We start from the raw sequence: 22,518 nt of genomic DNA, 5'->3' as shown, positions 1-22,518 counted from the left end.
TGGCATTTTTCTAACAGATAATAATGTTGAACGTCTTTTCCTGTGCTTGTTTGACATGTTTATCTTCTTCACTAAAGTGTTTGTGTAAAAGTGCTTAATTTAGCAAAGTCAAAATTATTTTTTCTTTCATAAAAGTTTACACTTTTTATGTCCTAAGATCTTTGGCAAGTTCAAAATCACAAAGGTTTTCTCATAAGTTTTCTTCTCAGTTTTATAGTTTTAGCTCTTGCATTTAGACCTATGATCCATTTCAAGTTAATTTTGTGGTTGGTGTGAAGAAGGGTAGAAGTGTATGTGTTTTTTTATGTTTTCACATACGGCCCATCCAGCTCTTCTAGGAACATTTGTTTAAAAAGAGGTCTATTATAATAACATGGAAAAAAAGAAAGATTATCCTTTCTCCATTGAATTGCTTAATACCTTTATAAAAATCAGTTGGCCACATAGAAGTAAGTTTATTTCTGGATTGTCTGTTCAGTTTCACTGATTTATTTGTCCATCTTAATACCTGTACCACAGTGTCTAAATTATTTTAGTTCTATAATAAATTTTTAAATCAAGTACTCTTGTTTTCAGTGTTATGTTTTGATTAGTCTAAATTCTTTGCATTTCCACAGAAATTTTAGAATCAGCTTGTCAGTTTCTGTTAGAAAAGCTTGCTGGAATTTTGGTTGATATTACATTGAATCAGTAGAGCTGATAACAATGTTGAGTCTTCTGTTCTCTGAACAGTTTATAGCTCTTCATCTTACTTAGCTTGTTTTTATCTCTCAGCATTGTTTTTTGTTTGTTTGGGGTTGTTTTCTCAGCATTTTTTTTGTCATTTTCAGTGCTGAGGTCTTACATAGCTTTTGTCAGATTTAGGTATTTCACATGTTTGGTAGTATGGTGAAGAGTATTTTTAATATCAATTTCTAACTGTTCATTGCTGGCATATACAATTGCCATATAGACACACATTACTAGTATAAAAATTCAGTTGATTTTTGTATAGGAATCTTATATCTTGCAACTTCACTAAACTAACTTAGTAGTTCAAGTTAACTTTTTTCTAGATTCCATAGGAATTTTTATATAGACCAGGATTTCTCAGTTTGGGTATTATTGACATTGTAGGATATTTAGCAGCATCCCTGGGCTCTACCCCCTAGTTGCCATTAGCACCCTCTGGCATGAGTATGACATTGCCACCTGTTCTCCAGGAGGCAGAATTACCACTGTTGAGAACCATAGATATAGGTGGTCATGCCATCTGCAAATGAAGACAGTTCTACCTCATTTTCAATTTTGATGCCTTTTCTTTCTTTTGTTTGCCTTAATGCACGGGCTAGAGTCTACAGTACAATGTTTAAGAACAAACATTCTTTCCTTGTTCTTAATTCTAAGGGGAATAACACTTCATCATCCTCCATTAAGAATGATATTAACTGCAAGGTTTTCATAGAAGTTCCCTTCTGTTACTAGTTTGTTGAAAGTTTTTTTTAGAAATCCATCTTGGGTTTCATCAAATGATTTTTCAGCATCTATGAAGATGACCGTATGATTTTCCTGGTTAATATGGTAGATTACACTGATTGATTTTTGAAAGTTAAACCAACCTTGCATTTCTAGGATAAATGCTACCTTATCATGAATTTTTATCTTTTAAAATATACTATTGGATTGGATTTGCTAAAATATTTGCATCTTTTCTGATTATACTATCAGAGTAAAGCTGGCCTCAAAGAGTGAGTCAGAAAATATCCTTTTTAGTTTTCTAGAGTTTGTATATCTTCCCTGGTGGCTCAGACGGTAAAGCGTCTGCCTACAGTGCCTGCCATGTGGGAGACCCGGGTTCAGTCCCTGGGTTGGGAAGATCCCCTGGAGAAGGAAATGGCAACCCACTCCAGTACTCTTGCCTGGAAAATCCCACGGATGGTGGAACCTGGTAGTCTATAGTCTATGGGGCCGCAAAGAGTCGGACATGACTGAACGATAACATTGACATTATTTTTCTTCTTTAACTGTTTGGTAGAATTCAGCAGTGACACCATCTGAACTGGAATTTTCTTTGTGGGAAGCTTTTTAATTTTAAAATCAACTGTTTCATAAACTCAAGGCTATTCAGGTTATCTATTTCTTCCTGAGTGAGCTTTGATAGATTGTGTATCTCCAGAAGTTTGTCTTACTTGTCAGATCTGAACACCTTATAGTTCTATAACACTTTGTTGGCATTAAGTTGTTAATAACATTTCCTTATCCTTTTAGTGTGTATAGATGCTATAGTGATATGATGTCTCTTATTATCAGTAGTGACCATTTATGTCTCTCCTCTTTTTTTTTCCTTCTCAGTCTGTATAAATGTTTATCGTACTATGATTCCTACTTCCATCTTCTCAACTCGGTAACTGTCAGGCTCTGCCGAGGTTTTCCTTCCGTGAATCGTGGCCTGGTAGTTTTCCTCATTTGTTTCCCTTCTTTCATGTATCTTTTGTGACTGATGTACAATATTTGAAAAACTTTGTTTCATATACTTTGTTTTTATTTTAAAGTTGTTTCTGAAGAAAGGGTAAATCTGATTCTTTATTTCATCTTGATCTGGAGCAAAAGGCCTCAGCATTGTTATCTAATCATATTTATTTTAATGTCAAACTGATCCATGGTGCTTGACTCTAGATATTATTTCCCTGATACTTCTGGGAGTGAAAAAGGTATATAAAAGGTCCTTCATAACTTTTCAACTCTCAGATTTGTTCTTGGAGAGATATCCAGATGATAGAGTTTTTCCTAAATAACAATTCTCTAACAGCAATACAGAAGGAATTTAGAGAGATAGGCAGAGGTATAGCTCATAATTACTCAGCTGTAAAGACCAAAGATAATACTATTTGGCCAGTAATTCTTTCTTACAACCTTTTACTCTCAAAGTTAAAGGAAAGCATGATCGTTTATGCCTAGAAAGACTAGATTGACTTGATGATGAGTTGTTAAGTCCCAACTTGAGCTCTTTAAAAGAATTATTAGGGAAGAACCCTCTAACCCTGGAGGTTTGACACTTCACTGTCAAGACTAAAGAAAGGCATAGGTACGTAGACCATATTTTATTCTGACCCATATGACATTTCTGATGCTATTACACAATACTCAGGTTTCTCCCTTCTGTGTTCCAGGTTTTCTGTCTCAGCTGGTCTCCGACAAGCCCCTAACCGAATGCATCCGTGCTGGCCACTATGCTGCAAGTATCATAATTAGGAGGACTGGCTGCACCTTTCCTGAGAAGCCAGACTTCCACTGATGGAAAAGCATGAAACTGCATCCCAGGAGTACAGACACTGCCCTGATTGTTTCCTGAGAATTCCCATATTAATCAAGAAGAAAATTAAATGCCACCTTTCCTACTATAATAATGTTGATTCTTAATTTAGGGTACAGTAATGCACAATAGAATCTTTATTCTCTCAACAGCCTAAAGTAGGAGGTTTATTTCTGTAGTTTGATAGTGCCAGGTAAATGTCAATTAAACAGGAATATAGTATTTCAATTGAAATTTTTGTTTCATTTTCCATTACACTGTAAATTCATGTGTACTAAGCAAAGTGATCATTTTTTTACATTTCTGCTTTGAATGCAGATGCAATTTAATATAATAGATTTTTTTAAGGAATTAAAGATAATACATAAATCTTTTAGCTTTTATACAAGTATATTTAATTCAGAAGTGTGTTTATACACATATACACACACATGTGTTCATATATGTATCACATATATACATGACAAGTGGTTAAATAAGGTACAGAAATATTTATCTTTCCAAGTTATGCCAAGTAATTTCATCAGTGTGTACTCAAACATGTAATAAATTTTGGATAATTAATTTGCCAAATTATAAGCTATATTACAATATTCAAGTCATAATCTTATATTTACTTATGGTACTCTGTATTTGATACAAATAAAAACTTGTCATAAAGGGCTTTTTTTCTGTCTTTGTCCTGTACTCAGCAAACTAAGGTAGAAAGATAACTGTCTAATCCTGGGTCCTGAAATATCTGATCTGTTTATGGAGATAGAAAAAACAACATAACACATCGAAAAATAACTTAGTATTGGAGACCAGTAAGCCACTGTTTTCAGGAAGACAGAATGGTGTGATATAACTTCTGGGGAATGCCCTGGCAGGCCAGTGGTAAGGACTTCATATTTCTGCTCCAGGAGACACAGGTTCAGTCCCTGGTCAGGGAATGAAGATCCTACATGCTGTGTAGCACAACGCCCACCCCCCAAAAATCTTAAAAAAAATGGAACCTCTGGAGTCAGACGTACTTACCTTGATAAGAGCTTGTGCAAATTACTTAGCCTCTTGAACGTCAATTTCCTTTCTATAAAGTAGAATCATAATCCCTCTGTATGAGGTCACTGAGATGATTCAAGAGGGGATTCTAGGTACAAAATGCTTGTTACAAGTCTAATAAGAACCTACTATTATGATTATTGTTACTGAAGAAGAAGAAAATCATAGTTATAAAACTGAGTTCATAGAAAAGCGTTCAGGTTTTTGTTTTATGTTTAAGAAGACTTTTAGGTCTCCTACGCTAATCTTTTTTATCATTGTTGAGATACAATTCATAGGCCATAAAATTTTTTATTTTAAAGTATACAATTCAGTAGGTTTTAGTATATCCACAAAGTTGTGTAGCTATCACCAATATCTAAATCAAGAACACTTTCATCACCCCAAAAAAACCCTTTTCTTCCCAATTCACTCCCCATCCTCTTGATAACCACTAATCTATTTCCTGTCTCTATAGATGTGCCTATTCTTGATGTTCATAAAAATGGAACATCAGACTAATACGATAAGAAAACTAATAACGTTTTCTTTTGTGTCTGGCTTCTTTCACTTAGCATGTTTTCAAAGTTTACTTATCCTATGATATTTTCAGTACTTCTTTTTATTGCCAAATAATATTTCCTTGAATACATATGCCATATTTTGTTTATCCATTCATGTTGATGGACATTTCAGTTGTTAATGACCCAATTAACCCTTATGGGCTATTATGAATCGTGCTGTCATTAACATTCATGTCCAAGTTTTTTATATGGATGTATGTTTTCAATTCCTTGGGATATATACCAGAAGTGGAATTGCTGGATCACATGGTAACCCTATGATTAACTTTTTGGGAAATTGCCAGACCTTTCCAAAAGGACTGTGTCATCTTGCATTCTCACTGTAAAGGTTTGTGAGTTTCAGTTTTTTCACACCCTTGCCAACACTTGCTACTCTCTGTTTGATTATAGCCATCTTGGAGGGTATAAAGTGATATCTCATTGTGTTTTTAATTTGTATTTTCCTATTTATTAATGGTATTGTATTTATTGACCATTTGGATTCCTTTCTTTGGAGAAATGTCTATTCAAAGTTATTGTCCATTTTTAAATTGAGTGGTTTGTCCTTTTATTGTTGAGTTGTATGCATTCTTTGTATGTTCTATATATACTTATCAGTCGTGATTTACAGCTTTGTCTTCCACCGCATGGCTTGTGAAGCATATTTTTTTTTTCCTTTTGGCTGTGCTCTGCAGCTTGTGATTGGGTTTCTCAGGTGGTACTAGTGGGAAAGAATCCACTTGCCAATGCAGGAGACACAAGAAACGTGGGTTTGATCCCTGGGTCAGGAAGATTCCCTTGAGGAGGAAATGATAACCCACTCCACTATTCTTCCCTGGCAAATCCCCTGGACAGAGGATCCTATTTGGCTACAGTCCATGGGATCACAAAGAGTCAGACACAACTGAGCAAGTAACACTTTTACTTTCACTTCAGTTGTATTGTCTTGGCACCCTTGTCAAAAATTACTGACCATAAATATAAGGTTTTATTTCTGGACTCTCAGTTCCATTAGTCTGTATGTCTGTATATTATCCTTATGCCAGTCGGGACTGTCTTGATTACTGGAGCTTTGAGTAAGTTTTGAAATCAGAGTCCTCTAACTTTGTCTCTCAAGGACAATTAGTTTTTGAGTGTTAGAGTATCTTTATCATATTAAAACTACTACAAAATGTCTTCCTCGTAGATCAGTAGTTCTGACACTGATAAACCTTTCCTATTCTTTGTTTGATAAGAAAGTCCTTCACTCCAAGGTTATTGATAAGTACCACTCACCGGCTAGACTTTTATGACAGTCACTATTTTTAAGAGATTCCAGAAGCATGCTTTCTGGTAGTAAGTAACGTGCACACAGATCACATAACTTTCTTGTATTAGCAAAATAGTCATTGGGATGTGTGTATTTTTTTTCTTGGATTTATGGCATACTTTTTTTAGTTCTCTGTTTTATTAAAGGACAAGGGGAAAATAATGGCTAGCCTTGCTGACCAGGTCTCAGGAAAACTGCCTCTTAACTGGTTGTCAGGCATCCTCTTCTTCTGGGCTAAATTTTTCTATCTTGGAATGATGAATAGCTAACCTAGTTCCACTTTATGGCATCTTGACTTAGCAGATAGTTGAGGAAAGACATACAGGACTCCCGAATGGGGGAAGGGATAATGAAGTTGTCAAGAAAACACGGGTTCTGGTCTCAAATTGGCTTCAAATAGTTGAGTGACTCTCTTATTTATCTATTGGGTTGGCTAGAATGTTCATTTGGGATTTCTGTACAATGTTACAGAAAAATCCCAAACAAACTTTTTGGTCAAGCCAATAATACTGAAAATATAAATGCTTTGGTTGTGACATTCCTAAAGGATATTATGTATGAATGGTTTTAACAAGGCTGCCTTCCTGAATCTGGGAAAAGATGGTCTTTACAAGCCATTCATTTGCATGTTACAGTTGGGTGAATTGGGTGGGCATAGGAAACCCATGCCTCAGGGGTGAACCTAGGTGATCTGGAAAATTAGATTAAAAATATATATATATACTTATTTTAATGGGATAATTACTTTATAATAGTGAGATGATTTTTGCTCTACATCAATATGAATGGGCCATAGGTATACGTGTGTCCCCTCCATTCTAAACCCCTCTCCCACCTCCTTCCTCACCTTATCCCTCTAGGTTGTTGCAGACCGCCCTTTGGATGCCCTGCTTCATACATCAAACTTACACTGGTTGTCTGTTTTACATATGCTAATATATATGTTTCAATGCTATTCTCTCAAATCATCCCATCCTCTTTTCCCACTGAATACTAAAGTCTGTTCTTTACGTCTGTGTTTCCTTTGCTGTCATGTATGTAGGATCGTCAGTACCATCTATGGTATTTTTCTTACTCTTTCTGACTTACTTCACGCTATATAATAGGCTGTAGGTTCATCCACCTCATTCGAACTGACTCAAATGTATTTCTTTGAGTAAGAGAATTAGATTATTGAGGCTGGCCTAGTCTCAGCAGATGATCAAGTTTGCTTGAAAACTGCTACCATGATGTGGAAAAGAAAATGATACCAAACATTTGGAAACAGGCTGGGTGCCCAAGTATTAGTATAGCAGAATAGGAGAGAAAGAAAAAGCAAGAGTGGCTGTTGAGCTTTCTTCTAGTTTTTATTGAAGGCAAAGGGGGGTGGCAGAGGATGAGATGGTTAGATAACATCACTGGCTCAGTGGATATGAATCTGAACAAACTCTAGGAGACAGTGGAGGACAGTCCTGGTATGCTGCAGTCCATGGGGTCTCAGAGTCAGACAAGACTTAGCAACTCAACAACTCATTTTTATATCTATCTTCATGGCATATACCTTTAAGTATTGTTTTCTTTCTGTGAATCATGGAAGAGTAATTTTCATTTTAGATCAGGGTGAAAGAAATATATTTTTTATCTTAAAGTCCAAGCAACCTTTGCTAAAAGCTGTTGTTCTTACTCAATTATGTAAAGCAACTGTTATAATTCTATATCTTTTCAAAAAAAAGGGATGCATATTATAGATTGGGTTTTTATGAGTTTGGGGGGGATTTTGTTTTATTTGTCTGGGTTTTTAGGGGGATAATTATTTGGGGGCTTGGTGGTGGTGGTTTGGGGGGGGGGGGGTTTCCCCACACCATGCCGCATGAGGAACTTCTACAACCAGGGATCCAATCTGAGCCCCCTGCAGTGGAAGCAGTGGATGCACAGTCTTAACCACTGGACCACCAGAGTAGTCCTAGATTGTTTTAGATCTACACAAGCCTACAAAAGAAGCATGTGTTTGGCTAGCAGTCTGAAAATACCACCTGTATTGAAATATAAAACCATGCACTTACTCATTTTTGTTACTCCATTACCCTCAGAAAAAGTGTCCATTTAATAATATTTTCACTGGCTATAGTAGGTTTAAAATGTGAACAGTTTCTTTATGATTCAAAAGGTCCGTCTAGTCAAGGCTATGGTTTTTCCAGTAGTCAGGTATGGATGTGAGAGTTGGACTGTGAAGAAAGCTGAGTCCCGAAGAATTGACATGCTTTTGAACTGTGGTGTTGGAGAAGACTCTTGAGAGTCCCTTGGACTGCAGGGAGATCCAGCCAGTCCATTCTGAAGGAGATCAGTCCTGGGATTTCTTTGGAAGGAATGATGCTAAAGCTGAAACTCCAGTACTTTGGCCACCTCATGCGAAGAGTTGACTCATTGGAAAAGACTCTGATGCTGGGAGGGATTGAGGGCAGGAGGAGAGGGGGATGACAGAGGATGAGATGACTGGATGGCATCACGGACTCGATGGACGTGAGTCTGAGTGAACTCCGGGAGTTGGTGATGGACAGGGAGGCCTGGCGTGCTGCAATTCACGGAGTCGCAAAGAGTCGGACACGACTGAGCGACTGAACTGAACTGAACTGAGTAGTTCCAGAAGTCCTTCACTTTCTGTCCCTTTGGTCAACTTCTTGAACTGTCCTAAGCCTTGGTTTTCTCAATTCAAAATGAGGAGAATAGTGAGTGAGAGAGTGTTAATAGGAGAATAAGACCATTTTATCAATAGTAAAATAAATCTGAATATGTGGTTTGATATTTCACAAAAGCACCAAAGCAACCGATAAGGGAAAGAAAATCTTCAATATACAATGCTATTACAACTTGATACCTTTATGGGGTAAGAAATGAACCTTTCACCCTTTACCTTACACCATACATAAAAATAATAAAATGAATCACAGCTGTAATAAAAGCTAAAACTATTACTCTTCTATAAGGAAATAATATTTTCACAGCTTGGGGATAGGCAAAAGTTTCTTATTGAGGACTTTGAAAGCACTAACCATAAAAGAAAAGATACTGATACATTCAAAAAAATTTAATCCTATCATTCATCAAGATACCATTAAGAATATGAATAAACAAGCTATAGGCTAGGATAAGATACAACATATATCTAACAAAGAACTTATATCCAGAATATACTAAAAAACTAATTCAATAGTGAAAAGACAAACATGAAAGAAAATACATGAATAGTCATTAAGTATATGATAAGAGTATTCATCATTAGTTATGAGACAAATTAACATTAAAACCTCTATAACTACTGCATTAAAATGACTAAAGTTTAAATGACAGGACCAAATGTTGGAGAGGATGTGAAGCAACATTGCCAGTGAGAGCGTAAAATGAAACAACCACTTTGGGAAAACACGTGTAAGTTTTAAGAAACTTAAAAGTTAAATGCACCTATTCTTCGATGAAGCCATTCTACTCCTGGTATTTACATAAGAGAAGTGAAAGCATGTCTACATAAAGACTTGTATTAGAATATTTATAGCATTTTTATTCATTGTTGCCAAAAGCTGGAAACTGGGTTAGTTGTTCAACAGCAAAAGAAGAGATAAAAATGGTGGTATAGTCAAACAGTGGAATAATACCCAGCAAAAGAAGGAAATTGCTGATAAGACAATATGAATCAATCTCAAAAACACTTTACTGGGTGAAAGAAACCAGATACAAAAAAGAGTGCATACTGTAAGGTTCCCTGTATATCAAGTTCTAGAACAGGTAAAACCAACCGACTGAGAAAGTTCAAAACAAGAGCTGCTTTGTGGGAGAGGGGAGGAGTGGAAACTGACCGGGAAGGGAAATGAGGGGACTTTCTAAGCTGACAGTGATGTCATAATAGGGGTTACACAGGTATATTCATTTGTCAAAACTCAGGGAATGTCCCACTTAAGCTGCGTGGTTTTTGAAACTCTCACATACACACAAACTAAGCTAATGTTGAACTCTAGTTAATGATATGCATAGATATGAAGTGTATTAATGTCTTTAACTTACAGTGAAGTGCATCAAGTAATAAGATGAACGAAAAGAGGGATAGTTAAATGGGTAAACAAGTCATAAGTCAAATGTAGCAAAATATTGGTTGTAGAATATAGAAGGAAATGGATGTTTTCTGTATAATACTTTTCAATGTTTCCTTATGGTCGAAATTTGTCCTAATGTTCAAAAACATATAAAGTACTTAAATAGGAAAATCAATTAAATAAGTATAGCTGGTTAACAATATTGAATTAGTTTCACGTATACAACAAAGTGAGTCAGTTATATGGTTTTTCAGATTATTTTCCATTATGGATCATTACAAGACATCAAATATAAATATAATTCCCAGTGCTATACAGTAAATCTTTGCTGCCTATCTCTTTTATGCAGTTTGTATCTGTTAATCCCATATTCTTAATTTTCTCTCCCCTTACCTTTAATCTTTGGTAACCATAAATTAGCTTTCTGTAACTGTGAGTCTTTTTCTGTTTGGAATATAGATCCATTTGTATTTGGACTCACATGTAAGTGGTATCATGTAATATTCATTTTTTTCTGTGTCATTTATTTCACTAAGTATAATATTCTTTAGGTCCGTCCATGTTGATACAGTGGCGATAGTTCATTCTTTTATGGATGAGTAATAATATTCCATTGTGTATGGAATACACAGATGGCAATCATCTGTTGATGGGCACTTGGATTGTTTCTACGTTGCCGATTAAATATGATTGATAGCAACATTTCATGAAGAAGGTAAAACAGCACATGATGCAAAACCACATATTATTTACTTCAAAGTGTAAGTTTCACATGAATTCTCTGACAGAATTAGCCAATCCTTGGGCTGCTGCAAGGTTAGCTAATTTGGGGGCTCTTTGCAACCTCCAAGCTCCTCTTCTGAGTATGGAACACCCTCTCCTCATTCCCTAACCCACCTAGCAATTGGATTATTCACAAAGCACCTCTGTAAACACCAACCAGACCTCTTCCCACCCAGACTCTTAAACCCACTGCAGTCTGCCCCTACCTTCTCTGTAGCATCCCTTCTCCTGATAACCAGAAAATTCCTAATAGTCAGACCTAAGTAAGAGCCAGTGTTCAGTCCTCATCCTACCTCATCTTAGCATCTGACTTGGAGGACCATGCTCTCTTGACTTCTTATTCCCTCAACTTTGACCCAGCCACTTTTTCCTCATTATCTTGCCTCCTTTACCTCCTCTTCTTAGCGTGCTTTCAGAACACCTCTGTCCTTTTCTCGTGTCAAGATACCTCCACTCCCACAGCCTTTTGTCACTATAAGCTCCTCCTAGGTGTTCAGTTTGACTGCCACAAATTCACCCATCATCTAATTACTCTCAAATCTCTGTTTCTAACCCTGATCGCCTTCCCAGCTTTAGGCTCAAAACCTATATAGGTCAGCCCCTTGGGATATTCTGCAGGCAAGTTGATGATCAAAACAGAACTCACCTTCTCTTGAAGTCCCCAGCCCAGTCTACTTCTACTTTTTCTATCTCCATTAATAGAAGTAATTCCCAACTTTTTCCTTCCTTGCCCATTTATCTAATTGATCACCAAGTTCTGTCAGTTCTCCCTCTCCTAAATCTCTTCCCCACCTCCTCCTGCTCTCAGGTATAGTTTAGACTTTCATCATATCTAACTAATTTGCCCAACTCTAGTTCTTCCCCTTTACTGGCCATTAGTCTTCTCTCACCACGGGGGTTGCCCTCCTAAGAAGAAACAGTCACACTCCGTGGTCTGGTCATTGACCATCCACCCTTTAATCACTTTAACAGCCTTCCTACTGCCATCCCTCTTTATAACCCTTCACCTGAGCCCAAATATACCTTATAACTACACTCTTGCCTCTATGCAGATTGCTGTTTTCCCGTTACAACTACTCATGTGTAAGAATCCAAGCTCAGAAGTCTAAAGTTTAAATGACAACACGAAATGTTGGAGAGGATGTGAAGCAAGACTGCCAGTGAGAGTGCAGAATGGAGCAACCACTTCGGGAAAAGGCATGGAAGTTTCTTATAAAGTTAAACACACCTATTCTTCGGCTCAGCCATTCTACTCCTGGAATAGGTGTGTCCTTTAAAAAGTTCTCTGTAAACCTCCCAGGCAATTAGTTCCTGCTCCATACTTTTTTTCTCTCAAACTACACTGCATATTTCCTTATTGTAGTTTATACAATCACAATGTATCATATGATTTTTATTGGTGTATATGTCTTCTTCTAAGGCAGAACTATCCACTGCCACATAGTACATACTCAATAAATGTTTGCTCAAGGAAGGCCTTTCTCAGTTCTCCAGATCTCTGCAGTGAGTTAGAGCTTAGAGATGGCAGGGTCACCAAGGATATCAGCTACTATAACAACTACCAATTGTTACTATCTGGTTATACTTCTGCTCACATTTTCCATAACTGAACTCTCCCTGCCTTTCTTTGTAGCTCCGTTCTTTGAAGACTGTCTACTAAGTAGGCAAGTGAAAAGAGTATCCAGATTGCCACAGTTGAAACACATTCTCTCCACCTCCCCAGACACAAAATCTGCATGCACATAAATGACACCTGATCGTGTGATATGGAATAAGCTTTTATCCTTTGTAACTCTGATCCTTTTTGAACTCAGAGAAAGCTAGAGGGTAGCAGATCTGGAATTTGAGGACTGATCTCTAGTCTAATCTCTGCACTAACTAGCTAGTGACTGGGGGAGAGATTCCACAACTCCGAGCTTCAGTGTCTCTCCTTTAAAAATGACTTGGAGTGAGCCATTTGTGAAAACCTAGTACAATGTATGTATATGCAACAATGACTCATTTATTCAACAAATATTCACTAAGTATTCATACTTTTTTAAATTGATGTAAAAAGTATCTAGTATCTGAGTGCCTACTAAATATCAAGTAATAGGTTAGGTACAGGTATATTATAGCCCTCAATGAATATGTTTTCTTATAAGTGTCTATTAGACTTTCTTAATTTTTAAATATTCTATATAGTACTATTTCCTCTCCACCCTATCCTCTTCTGGCCAAAATAATTTTTCTCTGAATTCCTCCTTTAAGGTCTGCTAAGTAGCATGGAGTGGTAGCTAACAGCATGAACTTTAAACCAGACTTTCAAGGTTTGCACCTGGGCTCTACCACCTTTTAACTTGAGACTTTGGGTAAGTTGTTTAACTTCTTAATGTTTTGCTTTCTGCATTCTTAAAGCACAATAATATCTACTCCATTAGGTTGTTATAAAGAATAAAAGTGTTAATACATGTACATCTTAAAGTGTTACGTGGCACTAAGTAAAGTGCTTAAGTCACGGTAGCTATTATTATTTGCAACCTGTGGTTCACAGGGTCCCTACCTTGCCATGAAAACCGTTTCATGGCAAAGTATAAAAAAGCAATTAAAGACCTTACTTTTCATTTATATTTCTTTAAATAACTCTGCTTAGAAATTTTCTTATAAACCTACACCATCCAACATGGTGGCTATTAGCCATATGTAGCTACTGAGTACTTGAAATGTGGCTGATTGGAAGAGTAGGGTTGCAAGTATAAAGTAAACCAGATCTTTAAAATTTAGAGGAGTGATATCAGTGAAAATAACAGAGTAAGAAACACCTAAAGCTTCCCCTCTAAAGTGCAGCTATAAACTGGCAAAAACTGTCAGAATCAACTTTTTGAGAACTCTGGATGGTAATCAAAAGCTTGAAGCAGCTTGGGAAGCTTTTTTTTTTTTAAGAAAAACAGTAGCATCCTGATAAGACCAGTGAGCTTTGTGGCATTTTAACTTGCCTGAGTCCCATTTCTTGTACCCCGAGGGATGCAAGAAACAAGGAAGTATGGCCCATACATGGAAGAAAAAGCAGTCAATATAAAACTATCCCTAAAGAAGCCCAGACATTAAATTTGACAAGGATTTTAAATCAGCCATCTTAAGCAGGGTAAGCGCAAAGAAAGTCACATTGAATCATATGAAATCAAACCATTTTGGAAAGAAGTTTGGAAGTTTCCTAAAATGTACCTACCACATTTAGGTATTTTCCCCACTAAAATACAACATATGTCCATACAAAGTTTATACATGAATGTTCATAGCAGCTTTATTTGTAATAGCCCTAAGGAGGAGAAGTGCGTGACAAAGGATGAGATGGTTAGATACCATCATCAACTCCATGGACATAAGTTTGAGCAAATTCTGGGAAATAGCAAAGAACAACGAAACCTTAGCATGCTGCAGTCCATGGGGTCACAAAGAGTTAGACATGATTTAGCAACTGAACAACAACAAAAACTAGAAATAACCCAAATATCCATCAGTAATGAGTGAATGGACAAATTAATATATATAAATATATATATATGCTATTCATCAATAAAAAAGAATGAATCATTGATATGTTCAACACATGAAGCTTGAAATACTTATGCTGCAAAAAGCCTGTCAAACGGTGATTCCATTTATGTAAAATTCTAGAAAGTGCAAGCTAAACCATAGTGACAGGAAGCAGATCAGTGTTTGCTTGGGAATAACAGGATTATGGAGTGTGGAAGGATGGGGAAAATGCATTTCAAAGAGGCATGAGGCAAATTTTGGAGTGATGCTTATGATCATTATCTTGATTATGGTTATGACTTTACAGATATATACATGTCAAAACTTACCAAATTATATACTTCATATTAGTACATTTCATTGCATATCAATTATACCTCAATAAAACTTTTCTAAATTGCATATTTGTTGATAATATAAAATGATACAGCCATTTTTGACACAGTTGGGCAGTTCTTCAAAAAACTAAACATGGAGTTATCTCTAGTCAGCAATTTCACTTCTACATATCTACATTCTACATAAAGAATGTTCCATAGTAGCATATTCAAAATAGCCCCAAATCAGAAGCAACTCAGATGTCCATCTGCTGATCAATATGGTATAACCACACACTGGAATATTATTCAGCCATAAAAAGGGATCAAGTACTGATGGATGCTACAATATTAATGAACCTTAAAAATATTATACTAAGTGCAAGAGCCGTCACAGAACACCACGTATTATATGATCCCATCTGTATGGAAAGTCAAGAATAGGAAATTCTCCGGAGACTGATTACCAGTGGGCTAGGCCTCTGTGGAGGGGAGAACAGGAAGTGACTGCTTATGGGTACAACTTTTCTGTTGGGCTTGATGAAAAAGTTCTAAAATTAGATTATGCGATGATTGCACAACTCTATCAATATACTGAAAAACATTGAATCATATGCTTTAACATGTGAACTTTATGGTATGTAAATTATGTCTCAAGCTGTGAAAAATTACATATATGGCTGGCATTCTATTTCTGTTGTACAGTGCTATTTCAGAGAAACACAGCTTGGTGCAAAATATGGGCCACAGGTAGATAGGAGAGCATAGTGGTGCTCATTATATGACTACCCTACATATTATGTTTTCCATGAATATTTACTCAATTATTAACGTAGAACAAATGCTATAGGTTATAAAAATATATTAGAGGGAATTTTTTTGACTGCAGGATTTTTTTAAAATATCATGTGTGAAAGATTTTAAATACTCCATTTACATTTGCTAAGCAATAATTAAATTATCTAAAATCAGCTTGCATATACAAATTACATTCATGTCTTGGATAGTTTGTGCCTTTAAGGATTTTCCTGTAGTCACTAAGATGCCATCCCCATCTCTGCCCACCATCTACATCAGAGTTTCCTCTGCAGCTTGCAGATCTCGGCCTTGGAAAAATTTAGACAGCAGCGAGCTTTCTAATCAAGTGCCACCCAATGGTGTGTCAATATCTGGTGATCTCAAATTTAAATCCACCAAATGAGCCTGATGCCAGAATCAAACAACTTTATGATAAGCTGAAAGCATGATGTCTATGTGAGTTTGGGGCATGATGTGGGCAGTAGTTTTATTTTTTTCCAAAAGGGTGGAATTGTCTTCTACTTCTTCAAGAGACATGATGATTCCAAAATATCCTGTGTAGAAAATAAAGAGATGAAAACTTTGATAAACATAATAATCCCACAAAGATGGCTATGCCCTAATCCCTAGAACATATGAGTATATTATATAAAATGGTAAAAGGGCATTGCAGATATGACTAAGGTTACAAACTTTAAACTAAAGAGATTATTCTCTTTGATCTGGGTGAGCCCAGTCTAATCACATGAGCCTCTACAAGCAGAGAACAGAAAGAGAAGTCAGACAGACTTGAAGCGTGGAGACTCAGTGCATCGTTATTGGCTTTGAAGATGTAGAAGCAATGTGACAAGAAATATCAGAAAACTTAAGGGGCTGAGAGGGGCTCCAGGCTATCAGCCAGACAGTAAACTAGACCTCAGCCCTACAACCACACGGAGCCATATTTCACTAGCAACTAAAGTGAACGTGTTAGTGGATTCTTACCCAGAGTCTCCAGAAAGGAACAAAGCCCTACTAACACCTTGATTTTTGACATTTTGAGATCTAGAGGCAAGTACCTTGCAAGCCCACCAGACTTCTGACTACAGAACAGTAAGATAATAAATGGAGGTCGTTTTACGTTTGTGGCAGTTTGTTACATGACGATAGAAAATGAATACAATAGCTATTAGAAAGGGATTTCAGAACCCCACATGCTGAAAAGGTTCTTGGGGAAGGTAAGAAGGCAAGTAAATTTAAAAACTGGGAAACACATTCAGGGATATAAAGAAAAACATGAGCAGGATTATATTATAAAGCTGGATTTAGAAAAGGCAGAGGAACCAGAGATCAAATTGTCAACGTCGGCTGGATCATCGAAAAAGCATGAGACTTCCAGAAAAACCTCTGCTTTATTGACTATGCCAAAGCCTTTGACTGTGTGGATCACAGTAAACTGTGGAAAATTCTGAGAGAGATGGGAATACCAGACCACCTGACCTGCCTCCTGAGAAATCTGTATGCAGGTCAAGAAGCAACAGTTAGAAATGGGCATGGAACAACAGACTGGTTCCAAATCAGGAAAGGAGTACATCAAGGCTGTATATTGTCACCCTGCTTATTTAACTTATATGCAGAGTATATCATTAGAAATGCCTGCCTGGATGAAGCACAAGCTGGAATCAAGATTGCTGGGAGAAATATCAATAACCTCAGATATGCAGATGACACCACCCTTATGGCAGAAAGTGAAGAAGAACTAAAGAGCCTCTTGATGAAAGTGAAAGAGGAGAGTGAAAAAGTTGGCTTAAAACTCAACATTCAGAAAACTAAGATCATGGCATCTGGTCCCATCACTTCATGCAAATAGATGGGGAAACAGTGGAAACAGTGGCTGACTTTATTTTTTTGGCTCCAAAATCACTGCAGATGGTGGCTGCAGCTGTGAAATTAAAAGACGCTTACTCCTTGGAAGAAAAGTTATGACCAACATAGACAGCATATTCAAAAGCAGAGACATTACTTTGCCAACAAAGGTCCGTCTAGTCAAAGCTATGGTTTTTCCAGTATCATGTTTGGATGTGAGAGTTGAACTGTGAAGAAAGCTGTGCACCAAAAAATTGATGCTTTTGAAGTGTTATGTTGGAGAAGACTCTTGAGAGTCCCTTGGACCGCAAGGAGACTCAACCAGTCCATCCGAAGGAAATCAGTCCAGAATATTCTTTGGAAGGACTGATATTGAAGCTGAAACTCCAGTACTTTGGCCACCTGATCCGAAGGACTGGCTCATTTGAAAAGACCCTGATGCTGGGAAAGATTGAAGGCAGGAGGAGAAGGGGACGACAGAGGATGAGATAGTTGGATGACATCACTGACTCGATGGACATGAATTTGAGTAAACTCCAGGTGTTGGTGCTGGACAGAGAACTTGGTGTGCTGCAGTCCATGGGGTTGCAAAGAATCAGACACGACTGAGCGACTGAAATGAACTGATATTATATCTCAGAATCAGGGTTTGTGGCTCAGTGCCTGGTTGTGTATTGGACTCTGCAGCAGGGATGGAACTGGCCTGATAGATTTAACTATAGTTGTACAAATTCAGAAGGACTCAGAGAATGAAGACAAGAAGTAAGACTAATTTGTTTATGATGTTGAGAGATTCTTTGAGAAAGGAACAATGATCATGCTGCTTTTTGACCCAAAGTTGTCATCACCAGAATTTTCTATTCACCTCATACATGGCAAATTGATCACTCGTGTCCCAAAGCATCAGTCAAGTGTTTACTGGCAGAAAGTATGAACAGCTCTAGGATGAGAGCATATTTGGTGTCTTCCCTGGATGAAAAAATTAGCTCCTTCAGGAAGTAAACATACAAGACCACTGTTATCCCATTTGGGGACCAAACCAAAACAAGAAATACATTTCTTGTCATCTGGATTATTGTTGTATAAATCTCTGTTCTTACCCAATTTTATAAATTCTTTCAAATGTCTGATATTCAAGAAACCAGTGCTTTATCTCAGTTCTAATCTTCTACTTTGAACTGTATGATTTAATGTGATTGTCAAGGAATAAGAATGAAACACTTAATTCCAGTGCTATATAAGCTATAGAAATAAAGCAAGATTCTCAATTTATTTTACGAAGCTAAAATACACACACACACACACACACACACACACACACACACACACACAGGCCAGATCAGACTAGTCTGACTTAAGCTACTTATATGGAATTTATAAACATATATTCAAAATGGAATACTGCCAAATCTAACCCGTTAGCACAATATATTAAAATAACATTCCATCACCAAGCATTCTATAACATTCCATTCCAACATACCATCATCACCCAGAAGTACAAGGATGATGATCAATACTTTGCAATTTATAAATTCTGTACACAGCCCATGTCTGTCCTGTGCTAGTATAGTCTTGGTGGTTAGCACTGTGCCTAGCACACAGTATTTGCTGAAAGACTAAATTAGTATTCACTGTCAATAATCCGTTTGAAAATAAAATGAGAAGATAAATATCCCATTCAAGTAGCAATTATAGAAATTTTATATAAATACATAAAATGTATACATATAAATATTAAAACATACATAAATACATAAATATAATTTACATAAATACATAAAAATTTATTCCTTATTTTATTGCAGTTTACTTTATTCCATCACATTTTGGTAATTCTCACAATATCTCCAACTTTTTCCTTATTATTATTGTTTGTTATGGTGATCCGTGATCAGTGATCTTAAATGTTACTGTTGTAATTGTTTGGGGGATGCTACAAACACACCCGTGTAAGATGCTGAACTTCACTGATAAATGCTTTGTGTGTTCTGACTGCTCTACCAATTGGCCATTCCCCCATCTCTCTCCCTCCTCTTGGACTTTTCTGAGACACAGCAGTATTGAAATTTGGCCAATTACTAACCCTAAAATTGCCTCTTAACTGTTCAAATGAAGGGAAGTGTCACCTCTCTCACTTTAAATCAAAGGATTAAGCTTAGTAAGGATGGCATGTCAAGAGCTGACACAGCTTGAAAGCTAAGCCTCTTGAGCCAAACAGTTAGCCAAGTTGTGAATGCAAAGGAAAAATTCCTGAAGGAAATCAAAAGTGCTACTCCGGAGAAAACAAATGATAAGAAAGAAAAACAGCCTATTGCTCATACAGAGAATGTTTTAGTGGTCTGGATAGAAAATCAAACCAGCCACAACATTCTCGTAAACCGAAGCCTAATCCAGAGCAAGACTCTAACTCTCTTCAATTCTGTGCAGGCTGGGAGAGATGAGGAAGCTGCAGAAGAGAATTTTGAAACTAGGAGAGGTTGGTTCTTAAGGTTTGAGGAAAGAGGCCATCTCTGTAACATAAAAGCATTAATTCAAAGTGAAGCAGAAAGTCCTGATATAGAAGCTGCAGCAAGTTAGCCAGCAGATGTAGCTAAGATAATTCATGAAGGTGGCTAAACTAAACCACAGATTTTCAGTAAAGATGAAACAGCCTTCTATTGGAAGAAGATGCCACCTAGGACTTTCATAGCTAGGGAGGAGAAGTCAATGCTTGGCTTCAAATCTTCAAAGGACAGGCTCTTGTTAGGAGCTTGTGCAGCTGGTGTCATTGAGTTGAAGCCAGTGCTCATTTGGCATTCTGAAAGTCCTAGGGCCCTTAAGGAATGATGCTAAGTCTACTCTACCTGTGCTCTGTAAGTGGAAGGCAAAGCCTGGATGATAGCCCATCTGTTTACAACATGGTTTACTGAATATTGTAAGTCTACTCTAGAGATCTACTACTCAGAAAAAATGATTCCTTTCAAAATACTGTTGCTCACTGACAATGCACCTGGTCACCCCAGAGCTCTGATGGAGATGTACAAAGAGATCAGTATTGTTTTCATGACTGCTAACACATCATCCATTCTGCAGTCCTTGGATCAATGAGTAATTGACTTTCAAGTCTTATTATTTAAGAAATACATTCTGTAAGGCTATAGCTGCAATAGATAATGATTCCTCTGATGGATGTGGACAACGTCAACTGAAAAGCTTCTGGGAAGGATTCACCTTTTCAGATTCCAGTAAAAGCATTGTGATTCATGGGAAGAAGTCAAAATATCAGCGTTAACAGGAGTTTCAAAGGATTTGGTTTGTACCCTCATGGATGACTTTGAGGGGTTCAAGACTTCAATAAAGTAAGTAACTACAGATGAAAATAGCAAGAGAACTAGAATCAGAAGTAGAGCCTAAAGATGAGGCTGAATTGCTGCAACCTCATGATAAAACCTTAATGGTAAAACTTGAAATGATAACAAAGGATTTAGACTATTACATAAGCTCGATAAAATGACAGCAGGGCTTGAGAAGATTGACTTCAATTTTGAAAGAAGTTCTCCTGTGGTTAAAATGCTACCAAATGGCATCATATGCTATAGAAAATTATTTGTGAAAGGAAGAGTCCATTGATGTGACAAAATTGGTTGTTGCCTTATTTTAAGAAATTACCACAGCCACACCGGCCTTTAGTAACCAACACCCTGATCAGTCAGCAGCCATCAGCATCAAAGCAAGACCCTCCACCAGCGAAAAGATTACTACTCACTCAAGGATCAGATGATAGCACTTTTTAACAATGAAGTATTTTTAATAAATATATATACATTTTTATACATGATACTATTGTATATTTAATAGGCTGTAGTATGTAAACATAATTTTTATATGTACCAGAAAACCAAAAAAAATTAATGTCACTCACTTATTGTGACTTTCACTTTATTACAGTGGTCTGGAACTGGATGCATAGTACCTCCAAGGTATCCCTGTATATATGTGTGCATATATATTTTCAGGTATGTACCTGTGTATATATATCACTGGGAATAAACTTTATAAAAAACTTAAAATATATGAAGATCTACCTGAAGGAAAGAACAAAACTTTACCAAGGTACATTAAAAAAGATAAATTCATGAATAACAATGTGGCTGTAGTTAACTGTACTGTATTTTACACTTGAAATTGCTAAGAGGGTAGATCTTAGATTTTCTTACCACAAAAATGAAAAGAAAGAAAAGAGAAAAGAAAAAAGTAACTATGTGAAGTGATGACTATGTCAGTTACCTTGATTGTGATAATTTTCTACCATATATGAATATCATATCAACAAGTTGTACACCTTGAACTAATATTTTACTTTTTTAATTCTTAAATTTGTTATGAAGCAAGATTTGGCATAGAATAGACAGATCAGTAAAATAAAATTTAAAGCCATAAAACAGACGTTAAGTATTAGTATATACATGTGTTTAGTATATGATAAAAATAGCATTTAAATCAGAGGTAGAGTGGCAGTGGGTAAAATTCGTTAAGAAGGTTGTTAAAAGGTATCATCAGTTATCAGTTCAGTCGCTCGGTTGTGTCTGACTCTTTGCGACCCCGTGGACTGCAACATGCCAGGCTTCCCTGTCCATCACCAACTCCTGGAGCTTACTCAAGCTCATATCCATTGAGTTGGTGATGCCATCCAACCATCTCATCCTCTGTTGTCCCCTTCTTCTCCCGCCTTCAATCTTTCCCAGCATCAAGGTCTTTTCCAATGAGTTAGTTCTTTGCATCAGGTAGCCAAAGTATTGGAGTTTCAGCTTCAGCATCAGTCCTCCCAGTGAACATTCAGGACTGATTTACTTTAGGATGGACTGGTTGGATCTCCTTGCAGTCCAAGGGATTCTCAAGAGTCTTTCCCAACACCACAGTTCAAAAGCATCAGTTCTTTGACACTCAGCTTTCTTTATAGTCCAGCTCTCACATCCATACATGACTAGCTATGGAAAAACCATAGCTTTGACTAGACGGACTTTTATAA

At 36.9% G+C, this 22,518-nt stretch overlaps 1 protein-coding gene across 2 annotated transcripts in view; it reads left to right on the top strand.

The window, feature by feature from the left end:
- Positions 1-3,956, top strand: part of ADK (adenosine kinase) — a 536,287-nt gene extending 532,331 nt beyond the window's left edge. Inside the window, exon 11 of one of the 2 annotated variants that reach the window (XM_040242473.1) lies at positions 3,150-3,956. In XM_040242473.1, coding sequence (XP_040098407.1) covers positions 3,150-3,274 — 125 coding nt within the window. In that variant the 3' untranslated portion in view covers positions 3,275-3,956. The remainder of the gene's footprint in view (positions 1-3,149) is intronic. The other variant, XM_040242472.1, reaches the window with a different exon arrangement.
- The last annotated feature ends 18,562 nt before the right edge of the window (positions 3,957-22,518 follow it).

This window comes from Oryx dammah, unplaced genomic scaffold (genome assembly GCF_014754425.2).
Source record: "Oryx dammah isolate SB20612 unplaced genomic scaffold, SCBI_Odam_1.1 HiC_scaffold_6, whole genome shotgun sequence".
Classification (NCBI taxonomy): Eukaryota; Metazoa; Chordata; class Mammalia; order Artiodactyla; family Bovidae; genus Oryx; species Oryx dammah.
The sequence above is the reverse complement of the archived record's forward strand: the minus strand, read 5'-3'. Positions and strand labels throughout refer to the sequence as shown.